The sequence below is a fragment of the Callorhinchus milii genome, unplaced genomic scaffold (genome assembly GCF_018977255.1).
Source record: "Callorhinchus milii isolate IMCB2004 unplaced genomic scaffold, IMCB_Cmil_1.0 Scaffold9, whole genome shotgun sequence".
Lineage (NCBI taxonomy): Eukaryota > Metazoa > Chordata > Chondrichthyes > Chimaeriformes > Callorhinchidae > Callorhinchus > Callorhinchus milii.
Window position 1 is genome coordinate 20,438,467 of NW_024704750.1, and position 21,222 is coordinate 20,459,688.

A 21,222-nucleotide genomic window follows, 5' to 3' on the forward strand; every position below is an offset into this window, starting at 1 on the left:
CTCAAAGCACTTCACAGGATATACTGTTATTATTATTATTATTTATTTTTGAAATTTATTTTGAAGGGATTATTACTCCTGGAAAAGCAATCCGCCAATCAATTAACAATATCCTAGGTTTCTACTTACTGTGAAGTAAACAGAGATATGTGGAGTAAGGAAACTTAGCCAACATTTTGCCTGCCTGGGAATCAAACCCAGGTCCTCTTACTTGCAAGGCGAGTGTTCTAGCCACAACACTACAGGACTCCACTTACCAGCGACATACAACTTTAGACTAAAATGCAGAACTTTGTGTATTTATCCACCCCACACTGTCTTACATGGCAATATCCTGAAGCCAGATCGTTACATAATATTTCTGATTCTCAGATATCAACTGCTGATTAGTGGGTAACTCCCCCACCTCCACCCTCTCAAAAGGTGTTATTCCGATAACTGGTAGTCAAGCCCAAAGGCGGGATAATAATAATAATAATAATAATAATCATCCTTGCATTTGATATAGCGCATTATCATGTCTTCTAGACGTCTCAAAGCGCTTTACAGAATATACTGTAAAGTGAATTGACTGTATATTTGTGGGCGAACACGGCAGCCAATTGCGCACAGCAATGTCCCACAAACAGTCTTGAATTAAAAATGACCAATTTATTATTGTTTTGTTTTGGAGGGATTATTATTAGGTGTGGATCCACATTCCAACAGCAAATGCTCTGATGGGAGGATGGTAGAGTAGGTCTTCTGGAAGGATGAGATCAGATGGGCTGAAGGGTCTACTTTATCCAGATCTTGTGATCTTGTGATTGTTGGCCAAGACACTGGAGAAACTCCCTTCTCTTTTCGAATAGTCCCATGGGATCTTTAACGTCCACCTGAACAGGCAGACGGGACCTTGGATTTACGTCTTATCTGAAGCTGTCACTTCTGATAACGCAAAGCTCCCCCAGTACTGCATCAGAGTTTCAGCTTAGATTGTGATGTTATTTGTGTAGGCAAACACAGCTGCCATTTTGCACATAACTAATGTCCACAAACCGTTATGAGGGGGATAGCAAATTTTTCTGGTGAATGATTGGTCAGGATATTGGGAGACATAGTGATCAAGGAATCAGCAAGAGAGACTGGACTGTTATAGAATCATAGAATTATACACCACAGAAAGAGGCCATTCAGCCCATCGTGTCCTTGCCGGCTCTTTGAAAGAGCTGTCCAAATTAATCCCACTCTCCCGCTCTCTCTCCCCATAGCCCTGCAAATTTGTCCTCCCCAATTACCTATCTACTTCTCTCTTGAAAGTTGTTATTGAATCGGCTTCACCAGCCTTTCAGGCAATGTATTCCAGATCCAAACAATTCGCTCTGTGTATTCTTCCCTCTGTTTTAATTAGACGAAATGGAAGCCATTCTCCTTGGCTCCCATCAATGGGAACCTGCAGCTCTGACTTCCTTATCTTGCCAGCCTATCCCTCAGACTCACTGCACTTCATGTGCAACCAAGGGGTCAGATTCGCTCCTCAGCTGTTCTTCCTACCCCACATCTGCTCCCTGACCAGGGCCAGTTTCCTCCACCTTTGCCACATCACTACACAGTGCAGGCCTCAGGCCCCACCATACCCATGGCAATCAGGAGCCAGGGAGACAGGAAGATGACTCATGTCGGATCTCCAGAGGAAACCTTTAAACAACGTTTGTAAAATAAGAGAAAAAGTCAGGAGGATGTTTATCTCCAACAATGGAAGTAAGAATATGTCAGCCTGGCTCAGTGGATAATACCCGCGCTTAATAATACTCTTACATCAAAGAATGAAGGACTCACTGAAATGTAATAATCCTTGAATTTGATACAGGTCTTACGTTGTTGAGACGTCTCAAAGCGCTTCATAGAATATACAGTAAAGTGAAATTACTGTATATTTTGTGGACGAAATGCAGCAGCCAATTGTGCACAACAGTGTCACATGAACAGTCATGAATTGAGTGACTAAATTATTATTATTTTATTTTTTGAAGGGATTATTACCCCCGGAAAAGCGATCTGCCAATTGACTAACAACTGGGTTCCTACTTACTGCTAGGTAAATAGAGGCGTGTGGAGTAAGGAAACTTGCCCAAAGTTTCACTCCACCGGGGAATTGAACCCGGGTTCTCTCGCTTGTGAGGTGAATGTGCTCATCACTAAGCTACGGGACTCCAAAGCACATTTACAGAACAGCGACCATTCAGCCCAATCGAGTCCACACAGGCTCTCAGACCAAGTTGTTCATTCAGTCCCACTGGCCCGTCCTATCCCCACACCTCTTCATATACCCATCTACTTCCCTTTCGAAACCAACAATGGACTCTGCCTTTACCCTCTTACTTGTCAGGGCATTCGACATCCCAACAACTCTCTGAGTGAAAATCTCTCCTAACATCTTTTGGTCTTGTGACAATCTTATATCGATATCCTCTCACCACTGACTCCCCGACCACTGGAAATAGCTTCTCCCTATTCACTCTGTCAAACCCTCATCATCTTGTATGCACAGTTGTAGGTTTAAAGCTCCACATCGTGACCTTTCCACAATCTAAGCTGATACTCCAGTTCAGTGCTGGGATACATTACATTGTCAGAGGTGCCATCCTTCAACAACAACAACAACAACAACAAGATTCCATTTATAGAGCGCCTTTCACATCGGGAGGACATCCCAAGGCGCTGCACAGTTGGGTCAGGACCCGAGCAGGGGGGAAATGGTCAGGGTGAGGGGAGGGAAGGGAGGGAGCGAGGAGGGGGTAGAGAGTCGAGAGAGGAGCTGAAGGCACGGTCAAAGAGAAAGGTCTTGAGACCGGTCTTGAAAGAGGAAAGGGAAGAAGCGGCGAAGGCACTGGGGGATAGAGTTCCAGAGCCTCGGGGCTGAGAGGCTGAAGGCCCGGCCACCGATGGTAGGGCGGTTGGGGCGGGGGATGTGGAGCAGACCGGAGCCAGAGGAACGGAGGGTACGGGCAGGTAAGTAGGGGGATAGAAGGTCAGAGAGGTAGGAGGGAGCGAGGCCGTGAATGGCCTTGTAGGTGAGGATGAGGATCTTGAATTCAGAATAGATATTAAACCAAGGTCCCATTTAACTGTTCAGGATATTAAAGATCCCATGGCCCTGATCGAAAATAGAAGAGAGTTTCTCTCTCCCGGTGTCCTGGCCAACAATGCCTCAAATAAAAATTGGTCACTCACTCCATGAATGTTGGGGAACATTGCTGTGCACATTTAAGCTGCCAAGTTCACCTACAAATACAGTCAATCCACTTTACACTATGAAGCGTGTCCTGACATGAAACTCCCTGTACCAAATACAATGATTAATTAGGTAAAGGTGTGTGACTGGGGTCTGGGGAATCCAGGGCCCACATTAAACATCAATTGCCAAACTCAACATGACTGATCTCCAGGTCACAGAGGCAGAATCCATCCGGATGTGTAAAAGGAAGATTAATAGACATCTGTGAAGCCAGGGAGTTAAGGGATGTGGAGAAAACACAGGGAAATTTAGAGTTTTTTGAGGATGTAACTAGCAGGTCAGATAGGGGGGAACCAATAGATGTGGTGTATTTGGATTTCCAGAAGGCATTCGACAAGGTGCCGTGTAAAAGGCTGTTGCATAAGAATAGAGCCCATGGAATTAAAGGTAATATATTAGCATGGATTGGAGAGTGGCTAACAGGAAGAAAACAGAAACTAGGGATAAAAGGGTCCTTCTCAGATTGGCAGGATGTGACTAGTGGAGTGAAACAAGGATCAGTGCTTGGGCCTCAATTATTTACAGTCTATATCAATGATTTAAAAGAGGAAATAGAACTTTATCTAAGTTCGCAGACGATACAAAGCTCGGTGGGAAAGTAAGCTGTGAGGATGACACAAGAAGAATGCAAAGGGAAATAAACAGGCTAGGTGAGTGGGCAAGAAGGTGGCAGATGAAGAATAACATGGGAAAGTATAAAGTTATTCACTAAGTAGTAAAAATAGGAAAGCGGATTATTTTCTAGAAGGAGAGAGACTAGATAGTGTTAGTGTTCAGAGGGATTTGGGTGTCCTTGTACACCAGCCACAAAAAGTTAGTATGCAGGTACAGCAAGCAACTAGGAAGGCTAATACTATGTTGGCATTCGTTGCAAAAGGGTTAGAGTACAAGAGTAGGGAAGTCTTATTGCAGTTGTATAAGGCCTTGGTGAGACCGCCCCTAGAATATTGTGTGTAGTGTTGGTCTCCTTATTTAAGAAAGGACATCCTCGCCTTAGAGGAGGTGCTGTATAGATTCACTAGGTTTGTTCCTGGGATGAGGGGATTGAGTAATCTAGGACTATATTCTCTAGAATATAGAAGAATTAGAGGTGATCTTATAAAATACCAATAATCACACAGATAAAATCAATCATTAACTTTCTAGCTGTTTGTGGGACATTGCTGTGCAATTGTGTGCTGCATTCACCTGCAAAATACACCGTCACTAATAGTGAGCACTGTTTTGATGTTAAAGGCATTGCATCAAATACAGGGATTATTATATTTATGACCTGCTGATTCTCTGGACAGGTCTGTTAAACATTATGCCTGTTTGCAGAGCTTGGAAACAATGTAAGGTGCCCCACCGTGGAGTTTCCATTTGATGTTACAGTGCAACCATTTGTCAGACATCCCCCTTACTGCCAGCTCTGGGCACCTGTCCACAGGCTCCATGGGCTCTTTTGTAGTGAAGTAAATCTTAGTTTGCATGACTTGACTGACGCCTGGATAATCTGGAAGCCAGAATGCTAGTGTGCATTGCCAGCCCAGTTAAACTGTGTCTTTTCCCACTGCAGAGCTGTCCCCGTTGCCATGTTCAAGAGGAGGAAAAAGTCGCTGAGGATTTCCCGACCCCTGGACTTTCAGCACCTTGTCCACACCTCCTTCGACCCCCAGGTCCAGCGTTTTATTGGGCTGCCTCCGCAGTGGCAGGGGCTGGTGCCAGACCCCCCCAAGCGGCCTGCCCCACTGGTGGATCCCTCCTCTATCACCCCCGTGGAGCTGACTCCGTTAAAGGTAGGATAGACTGCCCGAGTGTGTTTGGAGTGCTGGTTCCTGGTCCAGGATGGGTTTACTGGTCTCAAACAGGGCTGTAAAGAGAGGCTTTCCCCTGCCAACGCTCACTGCCCAGCTCACACATGGACAGCGGTTACTGGGTTGGTACTGGGGGGGCAACCAGCACCGAAAGAACCACACCCCAGAGAGGTCAGAACAGGGGCAAAGAGACCAGGCCAGGGGTTATCCTCTGGGATCCGCCTGGGTGAACATAGTCCATGTGAGAGCCTAACGGGTAGTTGGTCCTAGCTGGATAAGCTTTGGGAAAGCTTGCCAGATAGTGCTCTCAATGGTGAGCTACGTGGTTTCAGCTGGTTAAACTCCAGCAGTGGGTGCCCAAGCCTTGCCTCTTGTCAACCTGCGTCTAATAATTTCCATAATTAGGTGAGCGGGATGCATCCCTCCAGGGAGAGAGAGAGCGCATTCCATTCCAACAATCTATATCTGGGATTTCCATGTGTAGGTGGGATCCATGGAAAACTCAGTCGGGTTTGGATACTCTGAAGCGTGGTGATCGGTTTCTGCATGTGTCAGACACCCGGCTGTCCAAAGAAAATCTCAGGCTGATCTGTGCACAGCCAGGTTTTTTATTTTGGTGCGAGTCTGCTTATGGTCGTGCGGGTGGTTATGGCCTGCAATACTGCAAAACCTACCTGTGTGGCTGGCCTGAGGCTTTGAAGCAGAGCCAGCTTTACAGGGAGGAATTGTTCAGTTGCCGTGCCATTCCTCCTCACTGTCACTCCCACATGAGTGCTGTTAAGCAACATTCCCGAGCTGTAATCGGTGGTGACAAGCTGCTGAGTGTGTGCCAGAGACTCCATCACTCCTGACAGATGCAGCAGCTTTTCAGCCAGTCGTCCTCAGCTGTGAGCTCCAGAGAAACATCGAGGCACTGAGGTGAGTTTCCTCCGAATCTCTGTTTGTCTCCTCCCCCTAAGTGTCCAGACCTGCAGCAAGGGCACCAGGGGAAAAGAGAAGCCAGATAGAGTTGGTCGTTCACTCATTGGGTCTTTGTGAAACATTTACCAGGTGTAAATTGACTGCCTTGTTCGCTGACAAACAGTCACTGAGCCGTACCACATTAATGTGCCCGGTGCTGGATCAAATTTGAGGATTTTTATTGTTCATTTTGGAGCCGCATGGTTTCTTTTTAAGACGCTACCAAAAACTGGCAGCCAAATGAGAACTAGAATTGAGAGTTTCCACAATGCACCATTTCAATTAAGACTAAACAGTCCCACAAACTCGGTGAGACAAGGTGAATTTTTGTGTTTGCTACGTGTGTGGACCTGACAAATTTATTGCCTTGTTTGTGACTGAGATTTGCAGTGCTGCCTTGTGAAAGAGGTTGTACAACTGCAGATTGGTACGGGAGAGAGGCAGATTCTGTGTCTGTGTGAGATCTGTGTCTCATGGGATTGATATTCTGGCCGGACAGTGAAGAGGCATCTTTACTCTGTTTCTAATCCGTGCTGTCACTGACCTGGAAGTGTGAACAGACAAGGTAGTGGGAGCTTCAGCTGTTTTAGCTGTTTCCGGGAAATCAACACTGGTGACCTGCCTATTTCTGTAAGGTTCCTCTCTTTAAGCCACCCTCCCTGGTGCTCACTGTGTAATGTGGGTCTCTGTGGTGGGGGAAGTTTTGGTGTCTCTGTCAGTGATTTGCTGTCTCTGTGTCTGTGGCTAAACAAACTGGTGACAGAATTTATGTAAAACTGAATAATGTTCAGGTCTGAATATCCAGGTAATTACAGTGTATGAGTGTGTGTCTGTGTATGTGAGTCTCTGAGTGTGTGTATGTAAATGCTGTACAGTCGATCCATGTCCCTTAAACCTTTGAGCTCCAGTAACTTGCTCATATAGACTATCAAAGCGTAAACTTAATTTATTTGTAAGCGCTGACTTTGAGATTACAGTCAAACTGCATTGTCGGAAGCACTGTCCTTCAGAGGAGACATTCGACTGAGGCCTTGTCTGCCTGTTCAGGTGGACGTTAAAGATTCCACAACGCTATTGGAAAAGAGAAGGGAGTTTCTCTCTCCTGGTATCCTGGCTAACAACCTCCCAAGTAAAATTCATCACTTCACTCCATGACTATTTGTGGGTCATTACTGTGTACAACTGGCTAATGTTGTCGCCTACAAAATCCAGTCACTACACTGTATGACAATTCCTGTGAAACACTTTGACGAATAGTCCTGGTCCATCATATCCGTGCTGCGTTAAGAGCAATCCTTTCAGTCCATTTACCTGCCCTACCCCCATTTCCCTGAAATTTGCTTATTTTTTAGGCATTTATCTAGTTCTTTTTTGAAAGCTAATAAGTATTCTGTCTCAACCGTTCGCCTAACCTCCACATTCGCTCATTTACTAACTATCGTAAACTGATGCCCTCTAGTGTCTGACTCACTGACCGGTGGAAATAATTTATCCTCGTTTATTCTATCCAAACCTCTCATAATGGTAAGGACCCAAATATTCTGTTGTTTTCAATGTGACTTCTGCTTTGTTTTCTGGGCAGACCATAGTGAGAGGAAGCACATATGGGATAGACGACTACATCACAGGGATCCTGTCTGATCTCCAGAAGCTCTCCGTCTGCAGCTCCAACTCCCTGAGGAGGAACACCGTCTCCTCATACCACAAGAAGGACCAGGCATTGAACAGAATCCCAAATCACGTGGCTGGAGACATGCTGGACAGGAGCAGGAATTACGCGGGGAAATGGAGCGTCTACAGAGAAGAAATGGGAAGCAACAGAGATCTCAGAGGATTTGGGGTTTTGAACTCCACTCTGAAAGTGCCCAGCTTTTCCCAGCTTAGGCACAATGGGAGGGGTGAGCTGTACAGATCGCAATCCACCCAGGACCTCGCCATTCCTTCAATGGAATTGAGCAGACAACGGACTAAGTCCATTCACAACATATTCAACCTGTTTTCTGACTATCACAAGGAAGTTTCTGAGAAATCCAGGAATGCTGTGCCCAGGATCTGGACCACCTCTCGATCTCCCTCTCCCTGTGTGGTGCACAGGGAGAGAAAAAGCAAGTGGAATCCTGGGTTACGACCCATCTCCTGCTTCTTTCTCCAAAGCTCGAGCAGCCCCAAGGAGAGCCCAAGACAGCAAAGGGGCGGCTGCCCAGTACGAGACCAGCCCAGGGGCACACCAGCTGGGATGCTGCAGGATCGTCACTGTTTTGGAACTGAGGTTAGAAGGCGCGTGACACACACACACACACACAAACTAGCAAACGGGACGAGTGACTACAGCACTGCCCCCTCCGGTCCTCGCACGGCGCCCACCTCACTGCAGTTTCACAAGATCCCAAGCTCCGTGTGTCAGCCTGGCTCAGTCAGTTGCACTCTTGCTTCTGAGTCAGAAGGTTCAAGCCCCACCTCGGGTCCTTGAGCTCACATCTTGCATCTAGGCTGATGCTACAGTGCAGGACTGGGGGGAGCACCACATCATCAGAGTTGCCATCCTTCAGATGAGATGTTAAACTGACGTTTGCCTATTCTGGTGGATGTTAAATGAGAAGGGAGTTTCTCTCTCTCGGTATCCTGGACAACAAATTGCCCAGATACAATTGATCATTCACTTCATGATTGTTAGTAGGATATTGCTATGGCACATTGGCTGCCGGGTTTGTCTACAAAATACATAGTCACTATACCGCACAGTAAGTTGCTTTGAGATGTCTTGACAATGTGATAAGGCACTGTATTAAATGTATAGATTATTCTATGATTCCCTATTTCTCTCGAGAAGTGATGGTGTGTGGCTGGATTACACTGGCTCTGATATAGCCGGGGGAGGGTTTCTGCTCCTTGTTGAGGTTTTGTTTCAGAGAGCGAGCTTAGGCCCCAATTACACCCTTTAAGTTGAGTTTGACCGAAACCCGTTGTCACCGCAGTCAACCCTCTTCCCCCAAAACTCTCTAAGCCCCAAATCATCACAGGTCAATGCAGACCTGATACTGGTCTTCACAACCACCCGAGCAAGTCAGGTGATGGGATGGCCTCTCTAGCCAGACAAGCCCAGCCTGAGCCCAGTGACCTCAAGCGAGCTCTGCGTTCCAGTATCTCTGCTTCCTCTTGTGAGGGCAGATCAAACTTCTCAGATCGCAGGCACTGATCCCTGCTGATGGCAGCCCCAGGCCAGCAGAACTGTGAAGTACTTTGAGATGACCTCCCGTTATGAAGGCGCTTTGCAAATTGCATTACATGAATGAAGAATTGTATTGTCAACTCTGCTAATGTTGTGACTGGATCTTTCCTGAAGGCAGACAAGAGCCCAAGAAGCCATGAAACAACGACCCCGAATGGTAGGCTGAGCATCAATAACCTCCTGCAGAGATGCCAGCTTTCCTCTCGCCCGGACACACCTTTCTCCCACTGGGAGAGACCCAGCACTCAGCCAAGCCACATCCACACTGAATCCACTTCCCCCCGATATCGTGTCCACACTCAAACCTCTCCCCCACAATTTCTCATCCGCACACACACCTCTCCCCCACAATCTCCCATCCACACACCCACCTCTCCCCCACAATCTCCCATCCACACACTCACCTCTCCCCCACAATCTCCCATCCACACACCCACCTCTCCCCCCCGATATCACGTCCACACTCAAATGTCTCCCCCACAATCTCTCTTCCATACACCCACCTCTCCCCCACAATCTCTCATCCACACACCCACCTCTCCTCCACAATATCATGTCCACACTCAAATCTCTCATCAGCAATCTATTGTCTACACTGAATCCACGCCTCAACGATCTCTCACCCATTCTCAAACTTCTCCCCAGCGATCTCTCACCCACACTGAATCCACTCCCCAACGATCTCTCACCCACTCTCAAACCTCTCCCCAGCAATCTCTCACCCACACTGAATCCACTCCCCAACGATCTCTCACCCACTCTCAAACCTCTCCCCAGCAATTTCTCACCCACCCCCAAACATCTCCCCAACGATCTCTCACCCACCCTCAAACCTCTCCCCCACAATCTGTCACCCACACTGAAGAGTCTCCCCAGCGAGAGCTGTTTCAGGTCAGCGCCAGCCCGAGCCGCAGTGCTGGACTGAGCGCAGGGGGGCGAGTATCACACGAGCAGTTCAAGGCTGCACTGCAGACGGTGGTGAACCAGGGTGACCCCAGGCGCCGGCTGGAATCCTTCCACAAGCTGGGCGAGGGTTCCACCGGGATCGTGTATAAGGCAACAGAGAAGGATACGGGACGCAGGGTGGCCGTCAAGATGATGGACCTGCGCAGACAGCAGCGGCGGGAACTCCTGTTCAACGAGGTAGACGTCAATGAGTACCACGGAGAGTAAAGTCAGCTATGACACATACTAGTGAAGGGCACAGTTCACTGTCTGTCCACACTCCCAGATCAGTGACAATATGAGTTAGAGATAGAGTAAAGCTCCCTCTCCATTGTCTGTCCAGAATATCAATCCTATGAGACATAGATCTGACACAGACAGAATTTGCCTCTTCCCCGTATCAATCTGCCGTTCAGTATCTTTCACAAGGAAGCAATGTAAACCTCATAGGAACATAGGAATTAGGAGCAGGAGTAGGCTATTTGGCCCCTCGAGCCTGCCCCGCCATTCAATAAGATCATGGCTGATCTTCTAACCTAACTCCATCTGCCCGCCTTATCCCCATATCCCTTAATCTCTCTATCCTTTAGAAATCTATCAATTTCAGTCTTGAATTTGTTCAAGGACTAAGTATCTACAACCTTCTGGGGTAGAGAATTTCATAAATCCACCGCCCTCTGAGTGAAGAAGTGTTTCCTCAACTCTGTTCGAAAGGGCTGACCCTTAATCTTAAGACTTTGACCCCAAGTTATAGATTCTTCTACCAGGGGAAACAGTCTCACACTGTCTACTCTGTCAAGCTCCATAAGAATCTTATATGTTTCTATAAGATCATCCCTAATTCTTCTATATTCTAGAGAATATAGACCTAGTATGCTCAACCTATCCTCATAGGTCAACCCCCTCAACCCAGGAACCAACCTAGTGAATCTACGCTGCACCCTCTCTAAGGCGAGTATGTCCTTTCCTAAATAAGGAGACCAAAACTGCACACAATATTCTAGGTGCGGTCTCATCAAGGTCCTATACAGTTGCAGAAAGACTTCCCTACTCTTGTATTAATAATAATAATTTTCTGGGAGAGGCTCACAAAACTTCAGTTATACAACAAATAATAATTATTATTATTACTCTTGTATTCTAACCCTTTTGCAATAAACGCCAACATGCTATTAGCTTTTCTAGTTGCTTGCTGTACCTGATACTAACTTTTTGTGACTGGTGTACAAGGACGCCCAAATCCATCTGAACACTGACACTATCTAGTCTCTCCCCCTCTAGAAAATAATCTACTTTTCTGTTTTTACTACCTAGGTGAATAACTTTACACTTCCCCACATTATATTCCATTTGCCACCTTCTTGCCCACTCACCTGGCCTATCTATACCCCTTTGCAATCTTTTTGTGTCATCCTCAGAGCTTACTCTCCCACCTAGCTTAGTATCATCTGCGAATTTAGATATTTTAAGTTGGTATAGATTGTAAATTGTTGAGGCCCAAGCACTGATCCTTGTGTAGATGCCTTTTATGTGGCACCTTGTCGAATGCCTTCTGAAAATCTAAGTACACTACATCTACTGGTTTCCCCTTATCTAACCTGTTAGTTACATCTTCAAAAAACTCTAAAAGATTTGTTAAGCAAATCTTCCCTTTTGTAAAGCCATGTTGACTCTGCCTAATCAGGTTATGTCATCTCAGTCACTGCCATTTACAAACAGAGGAATAAACTTCATTCAACCCCACTGTCCATCCTAGCCCCACATCCCTTCAAGGCTCTATGCTTCATAGTCCCACAATGGATTCTGCCTTCCTCCGTAGGGAATTCCACATCCCAACAACTTTCTGAGTAAAATCTCTCCTAACATCTCCTTTCACTCTTCTTATGACAATCTTACATCACTGCCCCCTCCCTCTACCCCGAAATAGCTTTTCCCTATTCACTTTGTCAAACTCTCATCACAGTGTCCTCCTCTATCAGGTTCCCTCCCAACCTTCTCTGCTCCAATGAAAACAAATTATAATAATAATCCTTGCATTTGATATAGTACTTTATCAGTCGAAGGGACCGTGGGAGGGAGCAGGAGACATGCATGATGGACTGATTGACCTCTGTGTTAGATCTGACTGTTAAGTACTCCACAAGGCCAGGTCTCTCTGTTGGATGATGTGTGTGATGGCTGCTGTGGCTGATTCCTCTGCAGGTTGTGATAATGAAGGATTACAGGCATCAAAATGTGGTGGAGATGTACAGCAGCTATCTGGTGGAGGATGAGCTGTGGGTGGTGATGGAGCTGCTGCAAGGAGGATCACTCACCGACATCATCTCACACACCAGGTAAGACTCAGAATAATAATAATAATAATCCTTTCATTTGATATAACGCCTCACATGTCATCAAGAAGTCTCAAAGAGCTTCACAGGGTATACTGTAAAGTGTAGTAACTGTGTATTTTGTGGGTGAAACGTGGCAGCCAGTTGTACACAGCAATGTCCCACATACAGCCATGGAATGAACCACCAATCTTATTTGGGAGATTGTTGGCCAGGACACCAGGAGAGAGAAACTTTTCTGCCATGGGATCTTTAACGTCCACCTGAACAGGCAGATGGGACCTTGGTTTAACATCTCATCCAAAGGACAACGCCTCTGACAATGCAACACCCCCCCACCCTCCCAGCCCCTGCATTGGAGCATCAGCTTTCTTTATTATCGGCCAATAAACTTTTTTTTATTTAATTATTCTTCATTTATGGCCACGCCATGGATATTGCGGCTCAGTAACTACTGAAACTTTGGTGCAGACTTGCCTGGGCTGATGTCAGTGTTTGGCGGCCACTTCTTGATCCTCCAAGATCAACTGGTTGGAGGCCCTGGTTTAGAATATGTGATTCCAAACTGGAACCCACAACCTTCTGACAAGGGGCAAGAGTTACCACTGCGCCCGGCTGACACACTGAATGGTTGTGGAAAGTGCTGCATCCAGTGCTGCCATCATGCCATACCAGCTCAAATGTACTATCCGCCTTAGGAAGGAGGTAAGCGGAGTCTCCTTGGAGCTGAACTGGCTCCAAGGTGAAGTGTTTGCCAATGGAATGTGGGAACTGAGCCAGCCTTCTGTGGCGGTCTCCCAGTCCGGTTCCTGAGCCAGGCAGGTCAGCAGCACTCCAGAGCACTGCTGATGACAGCACAACCAACCTGGTTCATCGGCAGGACTTGGAAGGTCAGACCAGTCACTGGGACAGGGACTCTTCCCGCTCAGCTCCTTTTAAGCCAAAGCCCTAACGATAGTCCTAGCTGGACAAGAGCGGGAAAGCTGTCAATGGCAAACTATGCCGTTCACCCAATCAATTCACTTTACAGTATATTTTATGAGGAGCTTTGAAATGTCTCAATGATGCGATAAGGCGCTATATCAAATGCAAAGATTATTATTATTATTTTAGGTGGTTAGACTCCAGGAGTTACCCGAAAGCAAACTCTGGGGTCCACAAGCCTTGGCTCTTGCAAACCTGTGCCTAATACTCTCTGGAATTAGGTTAGCAGGATGCATCCCTCCATTCCAATAATGGGATGCATTCCATTTCCATTTAGGATGCATGGAGCTCTCAATTTGGTTTGGATGCTCTTAAGCATGGTGCTGGGTTTTGATATGCAATTGCAGAGGAAGGGGATGGGGAACAAACAGGAAATGGGAGTAAGAAAGATGGCTTTAGTGGAGAAACGAACCCAACACTGATCCAATGGGTGGAGTGGCTTCCTGCTGGGCCGAGCTTGTTGCGGTGATTAGACCACAGGCCAGAAGCAGCCCCCTGGGGTTGAGGGGACATAGTAATAATAATCCTTGCATTTGATATCGCGCCATATCACGTCGAGACATCTCAAAACGCTTCACAGATTATACTGCCAAGTGAATTGACTTTTATTTTGAGGGAGAAATGACATGGGGGCGGGGGGGTGGGCTGTCATCTCGGTGAGTTTGTTTTAAATCCATAGTGGGGTTCCATTTTTTTCTTGATTGAATATTTCCTGATTTACGGCATAAATGAATCAAGATAATGTATTTTGTGATCCACCACTGGTGTAGAGGGTGCTCCACTTCACACAGAGTGAAGATGGGGCTGTTCTGGACCTAGAAAGCTGTGAGTGCGATGCATAGGAATGTTTAAACAAGTGGCAATAGTACGGAGCAGGGTGTGGTGAAAGGAGGCGGCTTTGGAAGTACAAGATCTGCCAAAAATCTAATGAACTGGTGGGACAGGCTGGATGTTTCTTTCTGTTCCTGATGTTATTTCCTATCTTCCTGCTGGTTTTGCAGGATGAACGAGGAGCAGATTGCCACGGTGTGCCTGTCAGTGCTGAGGGCCCTGTGCTACCTGCACTCCCAGGGCATCATCCACAGAGACATCAAGAGTGACTCCATTCTGCTGACCCTGGATGGCAGGGTAAGTGGCTCTGCTTCACCCTCTGCTCGACACAAGCTGCACTTCACGTTTAACATGAGTGACCGCAGCAGAGAATTGAACAGCAGCTTAAACCACATTCCAGTAGATTCTCCAATTCACGCTTAAGCCTTTTCCTGCAGAGTCTTTTGAGACGTGCAGAGAAAGTCACTGAAGGTCAGAGTTCAACATACTTCGTATGTTGTGAAATGCTAAGAAATCAATCCCTTTGTAATATTTGCACTCCAGTTTACATTTATTTACAGGAGTTAAACACCTCCTCAGAGAAATATTCCTCTTCCGATTTCAGAAGCTCTGTAATTTAACCCTTGAAGTACCAAAGCAACAACAACACAACTTGGATTTATATAGCGCCCTCCACGCCGGACGGCATCTCAGAACGCTTTAAAACGTGCTCTTCGGATCCTCCTTGTGTGAAGTGGAGCAATGGGGCATGGAGAGAGCGAGGCTGAGTTCCTCTCTGCACATTGCAGACAAGTCCAGACCTAGTCTCACCCAGCCAGAGATAGACAACATTGCCACCTTACTCTCTCTCTCTCTCTTCCTGCCTCAGATTAAACTCTCAGACTTTGGGTTTTGTGCTCAAGTCAGTAAGCGGATACCGAGACGCCAATCGTTGGTGGGGACGCCGTATTGGATGGCACCAGAGGTCATTTCTCGCAGACCATACGGTCCCGAGGTAAATACCGGCAGCTTCGCCCCTGTCTGTGTGTGTCTCAGCCTGTCCCTGTGTGTGTGTGTGTGTCTCAGCCTGTCCCTGTGTGTGTGTGTGTGTGTCTCAGCCTGTCCCTGTTTGTGTGTGTCTCAGTCAATTCTTACTGGTAATAATATTAATAACAATCCTTGTATTTGATACTGCCCCTTTCACATTGGGAGGATGTCTCAAAGTGCTTCACAGGATTTGCTGTAAAGTGTGGTGATTGTTTTTTGTGGGTGAATGGAGTAACATCCCACAAACAGCCATGGAGTGGGTGACCAATTTTATTTGGGGGATTGTTGGCCAGGACACAAGGAGAGAGAATTCTGTTTTTGAATAGTGCCATGGGATCTTTAATGTTCACCTGAATAGGCAGACAGGACCTCCGTTTAATATCTCATCTGAAGGACGGCACCTCAAACAATGCAACACATTGGAGCATCAGCTTATCGACTATTTGATTCCAAGTTCTGATGTGGGGGCTTGAACCCACAACTTGTGACTCGGAGATGAGAGTGCTACCACTGTGCCAAGCTGACACACACCTATGGGAGTCCCGGTCCGGTCTCCCAGCAAAGAGGAGCTGGCGGCTGGGCGGAGAGCGAGTCTGACCATCTCTTGTGTCTCAGGTGGATATCTGGTCGCTGGGGATCATGGTGATTGAGATGGTGGATGGAGAGCCTCCGTACTTCAGCGAATCCCCGGTGCAGGCAATGAAGAGGCTCCGAGACGGGCCCCCACCCAAGCTCAAACTGCAGCACCAGGTCAGTGAGGACGTAACGGAGCGAGCTAGGCTGAAAGGTTTATACCATCTGGTTAACACATACTTCCCCCAAGTGTGTGTGGTGGGGGGGTGGGATGTTACACTGGCCGTGGTTAGAGGAACGAGCTATAAGCAGTGATATGACAAGCTCTGGCTCTCGGAGGTGTATAAAATAGCAAATGAGATTGGGACGTCCTCCCGATGTGAAAGGCGCTATACAAATGTAATCTTGTTGTTGAAAAGGTAAACCCAGAATAATATTTCAGGATGCACCAAGGCAGTAGAAAAAGAGGCACAGATTTAGAGTTGTAAGGGGCAATTTCAGGACAAATGCTAGGAAGTTTTTCTTGACCCAACATGAAGGGTTCTACTACAACAACAACAGCTTGCATTTATACAGCACCCTTCACGCAGGATAGCGTCCTAGAGCACTCAGCAGTGGCCGGAGTCTGACCCCGAGCCAGTGTAGAGGGGAGGGGGGGGGGGAGGAGACCGTAAGCACGATCAAAAAGGAAGGTCTTTAGGCAGGATTTGAAAGTGGGGATGGAGGGTGGGCAAGGCGGAGGGATTGAGGGGAACTATATAAATGCAAGTTGATGTTGTAATTAATTACTGTTAGGGGTGCCAGGAAGGGCGCTTGAGGCCACAACACTGGGACTCATTTAAAAGCAGCTGGATGTGGCGATGGGAGGATGTTAGATGGGCTTGTGATCTGGTGAAGCGATGCTCAGCCCGGTTGCTTCACTAACTGTGATGCTGAATGGTTCTCCCGCAGGCCTCCCGGAACCTGAGGCAGTTTTTGAATTGTGCCCTGTTGCGTGACCCCCTGCGGAGAGCCTCGGCCGTGGAGCTGCTGACGCAGCCCTTCCTGGTGCAGGCCGGACCCCCAGACTGCATCGTGTCGCTCATCGAGGAATGGAGGCGACAGCAGTGACTGTGGGGAGCACAGACGCCTGTGAGCCTGACCTCAGCCCTCAGCCTGGCCTGTCAGTCAGAAAGTTGTGAGTTCAAATCCCACATCAGGACTTGGTAGTACATTGTCTAGGCTGATAGTCCAATGTTGCTCTGGGAGGGGTGGGAGTTGCACTGTTGGAGAGGCCCGTCATTCGGCTGAGATGATAAACCACCAGGTCTGCCTGTTCAGGTGGACGTTAAAGATCCCATGACGCTATTCGAGAAGCGAAGGGAGTTTCTGTCTCTCAGTGTCCTGGCCTACAGTCCCCCAAATAAAATTGATTGCTCGCTCGATAGCTGTTTGTGGAACATTGCTGTGCACAATTGTGCTGCCATATTTTGCCCCAATATACATCCTGTGAAGCGCTTTGCGATGTCTCAATGACATGATATGGCGCTATATCAAATACAAGGATGATCATAAGGCTGAGAGAATGGAGTCTGACAGCGAGTGTGTCAGAAAGCGGCCTCGGCTCCTCATTGACAGCTCCATTCCCACCCAGTCACTCGCATTCCCGACTCAGGACAGAGAGGGGGTGAGGAATGATCGCTTTCCCTTTTAGGGTTAGGGTTAGGGGTGGGGCAAGGGAAGAGGCAAAGATGACAATTCAAAACTTAAATGAATAAAACCATGTTTCAAATGTTTTAACTAGGCACCCTGACACAATTAAAGCATGGATTGCTTTGCCCTGGGCCAGTCTGTGGCAAATACAGTCTGACACACATCAATGCCTGCTGTAACCTAGTGGGGGGGCAACAGGCTGTGTGGGAGGGAGGGGCAGGCTATCGGGAGTGGTGGGCGGAGGAGCAGGAAAAGATGCTAATTTTAATCATGTTTATAGTTCCACACTGAAGACTATCAGTCGGTCGTTTGCAACTGAGAATGGAAAATCCATGTTTACTACATGCTGCGTGTTGGAAACCAATCCCCCCTTCCCTGTCCCCCCCAATAAAACACCTCAATAAAGCTTCACGATGTTCTCATAATTCTCTCACACCCACCTTATCACCTAGTTCACAGGTTGACTTAGAGACTTCATTGCATTGGGGTAACTGCTGGTGTCTTGCCATTGATAGCACTGTCTGGCAAGCTTTCCCACACTTGTCCAGCTAGGACCTATTAGGGTCTTGGCTTGTAGGGTTAACAGGAGCGGACTGGGAAGAATCCCAGTCCCCAGACTCAACACAAGGGTAATATTGAGAGTGAGGACAGGGTACTCCGGGAGTGAAAGGCGACCTATCTATTGTTTTGTTGTTGCTATTTGGAGCTGCGGTTCGCAAGGGCTGGACAAAGACAAACATCATCACTGTTTGGAATAAATTAGTGTTTTAAGCACAAGTTAAACCCTATGTTACACAAAGGAAACACAAAAGTGATGTGAAGAAGTGTGTAGTTACAATGTCCCCTCCTCACACACACACACACACACACACACAAGCGATTGTCAGAGAGAGATTGATACAGATGCGATTGAGAATGTCACCACGAGCAAAGCTTTCAGATGCACCAAGACAGAAGAACAAGAGGACAGGGACTTAGGGCGATTTCAGGACAGACACCAGGAAGTATTTCTTTACCCAGAGAGGAATTAACAATTCCCACACGGTTACTAGGAAAGGGTGGGGGCCAGGGCACAGCTGGATACTGTGGTGGGGAGATGGGGAGTGTGGAGGGATGAGATCAGAATTTTTCGTTAATGCAACTTGCCTCCAGACAGTGAGTGACACTCCATGCAATGTCTATGTGGACATGGGCAGAATGCTCTCTGCTTGCATCACGCCCCGCCCCCTCCCTCAACCCCACTCCCTCGCCCTCCCCGCTGGAAGCTGCCGCCTGCACTCAGCTATAGGGGAGGGGAAGCCTGTGTGGCCCCCGCAGGGCTGGTCTCCCCGGCAAATACGGACTCCAGTTCCTCCAGCTCGCAGGGGAAGCAGGCGCTGATGATGGTGGTGGTCGTCTGCTGCACCTCCTGGGGCAGGGTCAGCAGCTTGGTCTCGTACTCGCTCTGAACCTCCTCCTGGTACTGAGTGGACAGACACACAATCAGCAGCGACCTTCGCAGCACAGCATGACAATCACTGACCATGTCCCTCCTCGAAGCTCCAATACCTCAGTAAAGGGCAGTGATCGTCACAAACTCCCTTCTCTGATGGCGTCACACGACCTGCCTGGCTCAGGTCTGGATTTTGAACTCACTATCTAGGCTGACATTCCAGTGCAGTGCTGGGGGAGCACAGTTTAAGTCAGTCTGTTACACTCTTCCCCACACACAGCCTCTTACACTCTCTGCCCGTAGACAGTCGCTGCAATCATCTCACCTGTTTCTCGGTCTCTCTCAGCTGCTCCAGGTTGGCTGCATGCATATCCTCCAGCTTCTTCTGAAGACTCGACTGATTTTCCGCCAACTGGAAAAAAAGCAATCAGCTATGAGGTTTTAGCTGGTTAGACTCCAGCAGTTACCCCAACGTACACTCTGGGGTCCCTAAGCTTTGGCTCTTGCCAACTTGCACCTAGCCTAATACACTCTGGAATTATGTAAGCAGGATGTGCCTCTCTGGGAGAGACATTCTAGTCTAGAAACCAATTTAGCGGATAAAAGCGTCCAAAAGAGACTTAAATTTCCTACAATTCTGTTCCACATTCAGTTCAGAGTCTGTGGCCTGACTGAGCTCACTCCACACAACCCGCGAGCACATACCATAGTGAGGACAGGCACCACATCCTGGATATGATGGTTGTTGATTTCCTTTTTAAGCCTGGAAACAGAAAGGTCAATGTGAAGAGAACAACAACAACAACAACAACGTGCATTTACACCACAGCGTCCTTCACGTGGGGCAGGGTCTTGGGAGCGCTGCCGGCTGGACACCAGCATTCAGCTGCGTGTTAATGTGAGATATAAAGATGGATAAAGAGGGGGCAAAGTAGGAGGGGGAATAGAGGCCGCGAGAGAAAAGCAGCACAGCACACGGGGGAGGGGGCCGGGGACGGGTGGGGAGGGGGTTGGGGAGGAGCTGAGGTGAACACTGACCTCTCCTGGTTTAATTTGTCTGATGTAGATCTTAACATGTTTTCCAGCTTTTCCTGACGCTTCAACTCCATCCTCCTTTTTAAATCTTTGATCTCACTGAAATATAATTCAGTTTGTCAACTTCCATTCTTTACAACTCTGCACTAATTCTACATCAATACTGAAACCCATCACCGTGATCAGCCATTGTCTGACACACATGGAAACCCGTCACTGTGTTCAACCGGGTTGTCCGACACACAGAGAAACCTCATCATAAATGTTAGCCCACGGGTCTGTGAGCCCAGTGAGCCCAGAGTGAGGCAGTTCTGTCCTCGTCACTCCTCAAATCATCTCTCGTACCTGTCAGTTGAATCTTTGCAGCTCTTTAATTCACTCGCTTGCTTCTCTTTGGCTACTTCCAGAAGCTTGGCCATTTGCTGAGGAGTTCAAGCAGAAGAAATATAAATTATTTGATGGTACTTTTCTGTCTCTCCCTGTCTCCGCTCAGCCACGCCAGCCTCGGAGTCATGCATTGCGGTTAAATCCCACGCCAGGACTTCAACCTTATACAGTCCAGGTGGACCTTCCAGTGCCTACAAACACAAAGTCACTCCATTTCACAGTAAATCCTGTGAAGCTCTTTGAGACATCCTTCCGGTTCGATAAGGTGCAATGCTTACAAAAATGCAAGGATTATTATTATAATGTAATGATAATAAATAATAATAATAGTTGCATTTGATATAGCGTCTTATAACGTCATCGAGACGTCTCAAAGCGCTTCATAATATATACTTGTTGGCCAGGATACTGGAAGAGAGAAACTCCTTTCTCTTTTCGAACAGTGTCATTGTATGTTTAGTGAGCGCCTGGTCAGACAGATGGGATCTCGGTTTAACGTCTCATTCAGAGGACAGTGTTCTCCGACGATGCAGCACTGCCCTGGGGTGTCAGCCTGGCCTGTGAGCTCAGAGACCCTGACGTGGGGATGGACTCAGAGGCGAGTGTGAGTGACTGAGCCAGGCTGTGCCCAGGGAGTGTGGGGGAGAGGGAAGCGGGGAGGGAGGGGGAGGGCTACCTCTGTGATGTGCTGCTCTTTCTTCTTCTTCACGCCCTCCAGCTGT

The 21,222-nt window shown here is 47.6% G+C and overlaps 1 protein-coding gene across 1 annotated transcript; it reads left to right on the forward strand.

Annotated features, from left to right (window-relative positions):
- The first annotated feature begins 1,618 nt into the window (after window positions 1-1,618).
- Window positions 1,619-18,051, forward strand: LOC103187528 (serine/threonine-protein kinase PAK 6). The gene is made up of 10 exons (XM_042338133.1): window positions 1,619-1,692; window positions 4,836-5,055; window positions 7,616-8,302; window positions 9,908-9,977; window positions 10,044-10,405; window positions 12,410-12,543; window positions 14,526-14,652; window positions 15,224-15,349; window positions 15,997-16,131; window positions 16,906-18,051. Exons 1-10 carry the CDS (start codon window positions 1,619-1,621, stop codon window positions 17,062-17,064), a joined length of 2,094 nt encoding a protein of 697 aa, XP_042194067.1. The 3' UTR covers window positions 17,065-18,051.
- The last annotated feature ends 3,171 nt before the right edge of the window (window positions 18,052-21,222 follow it).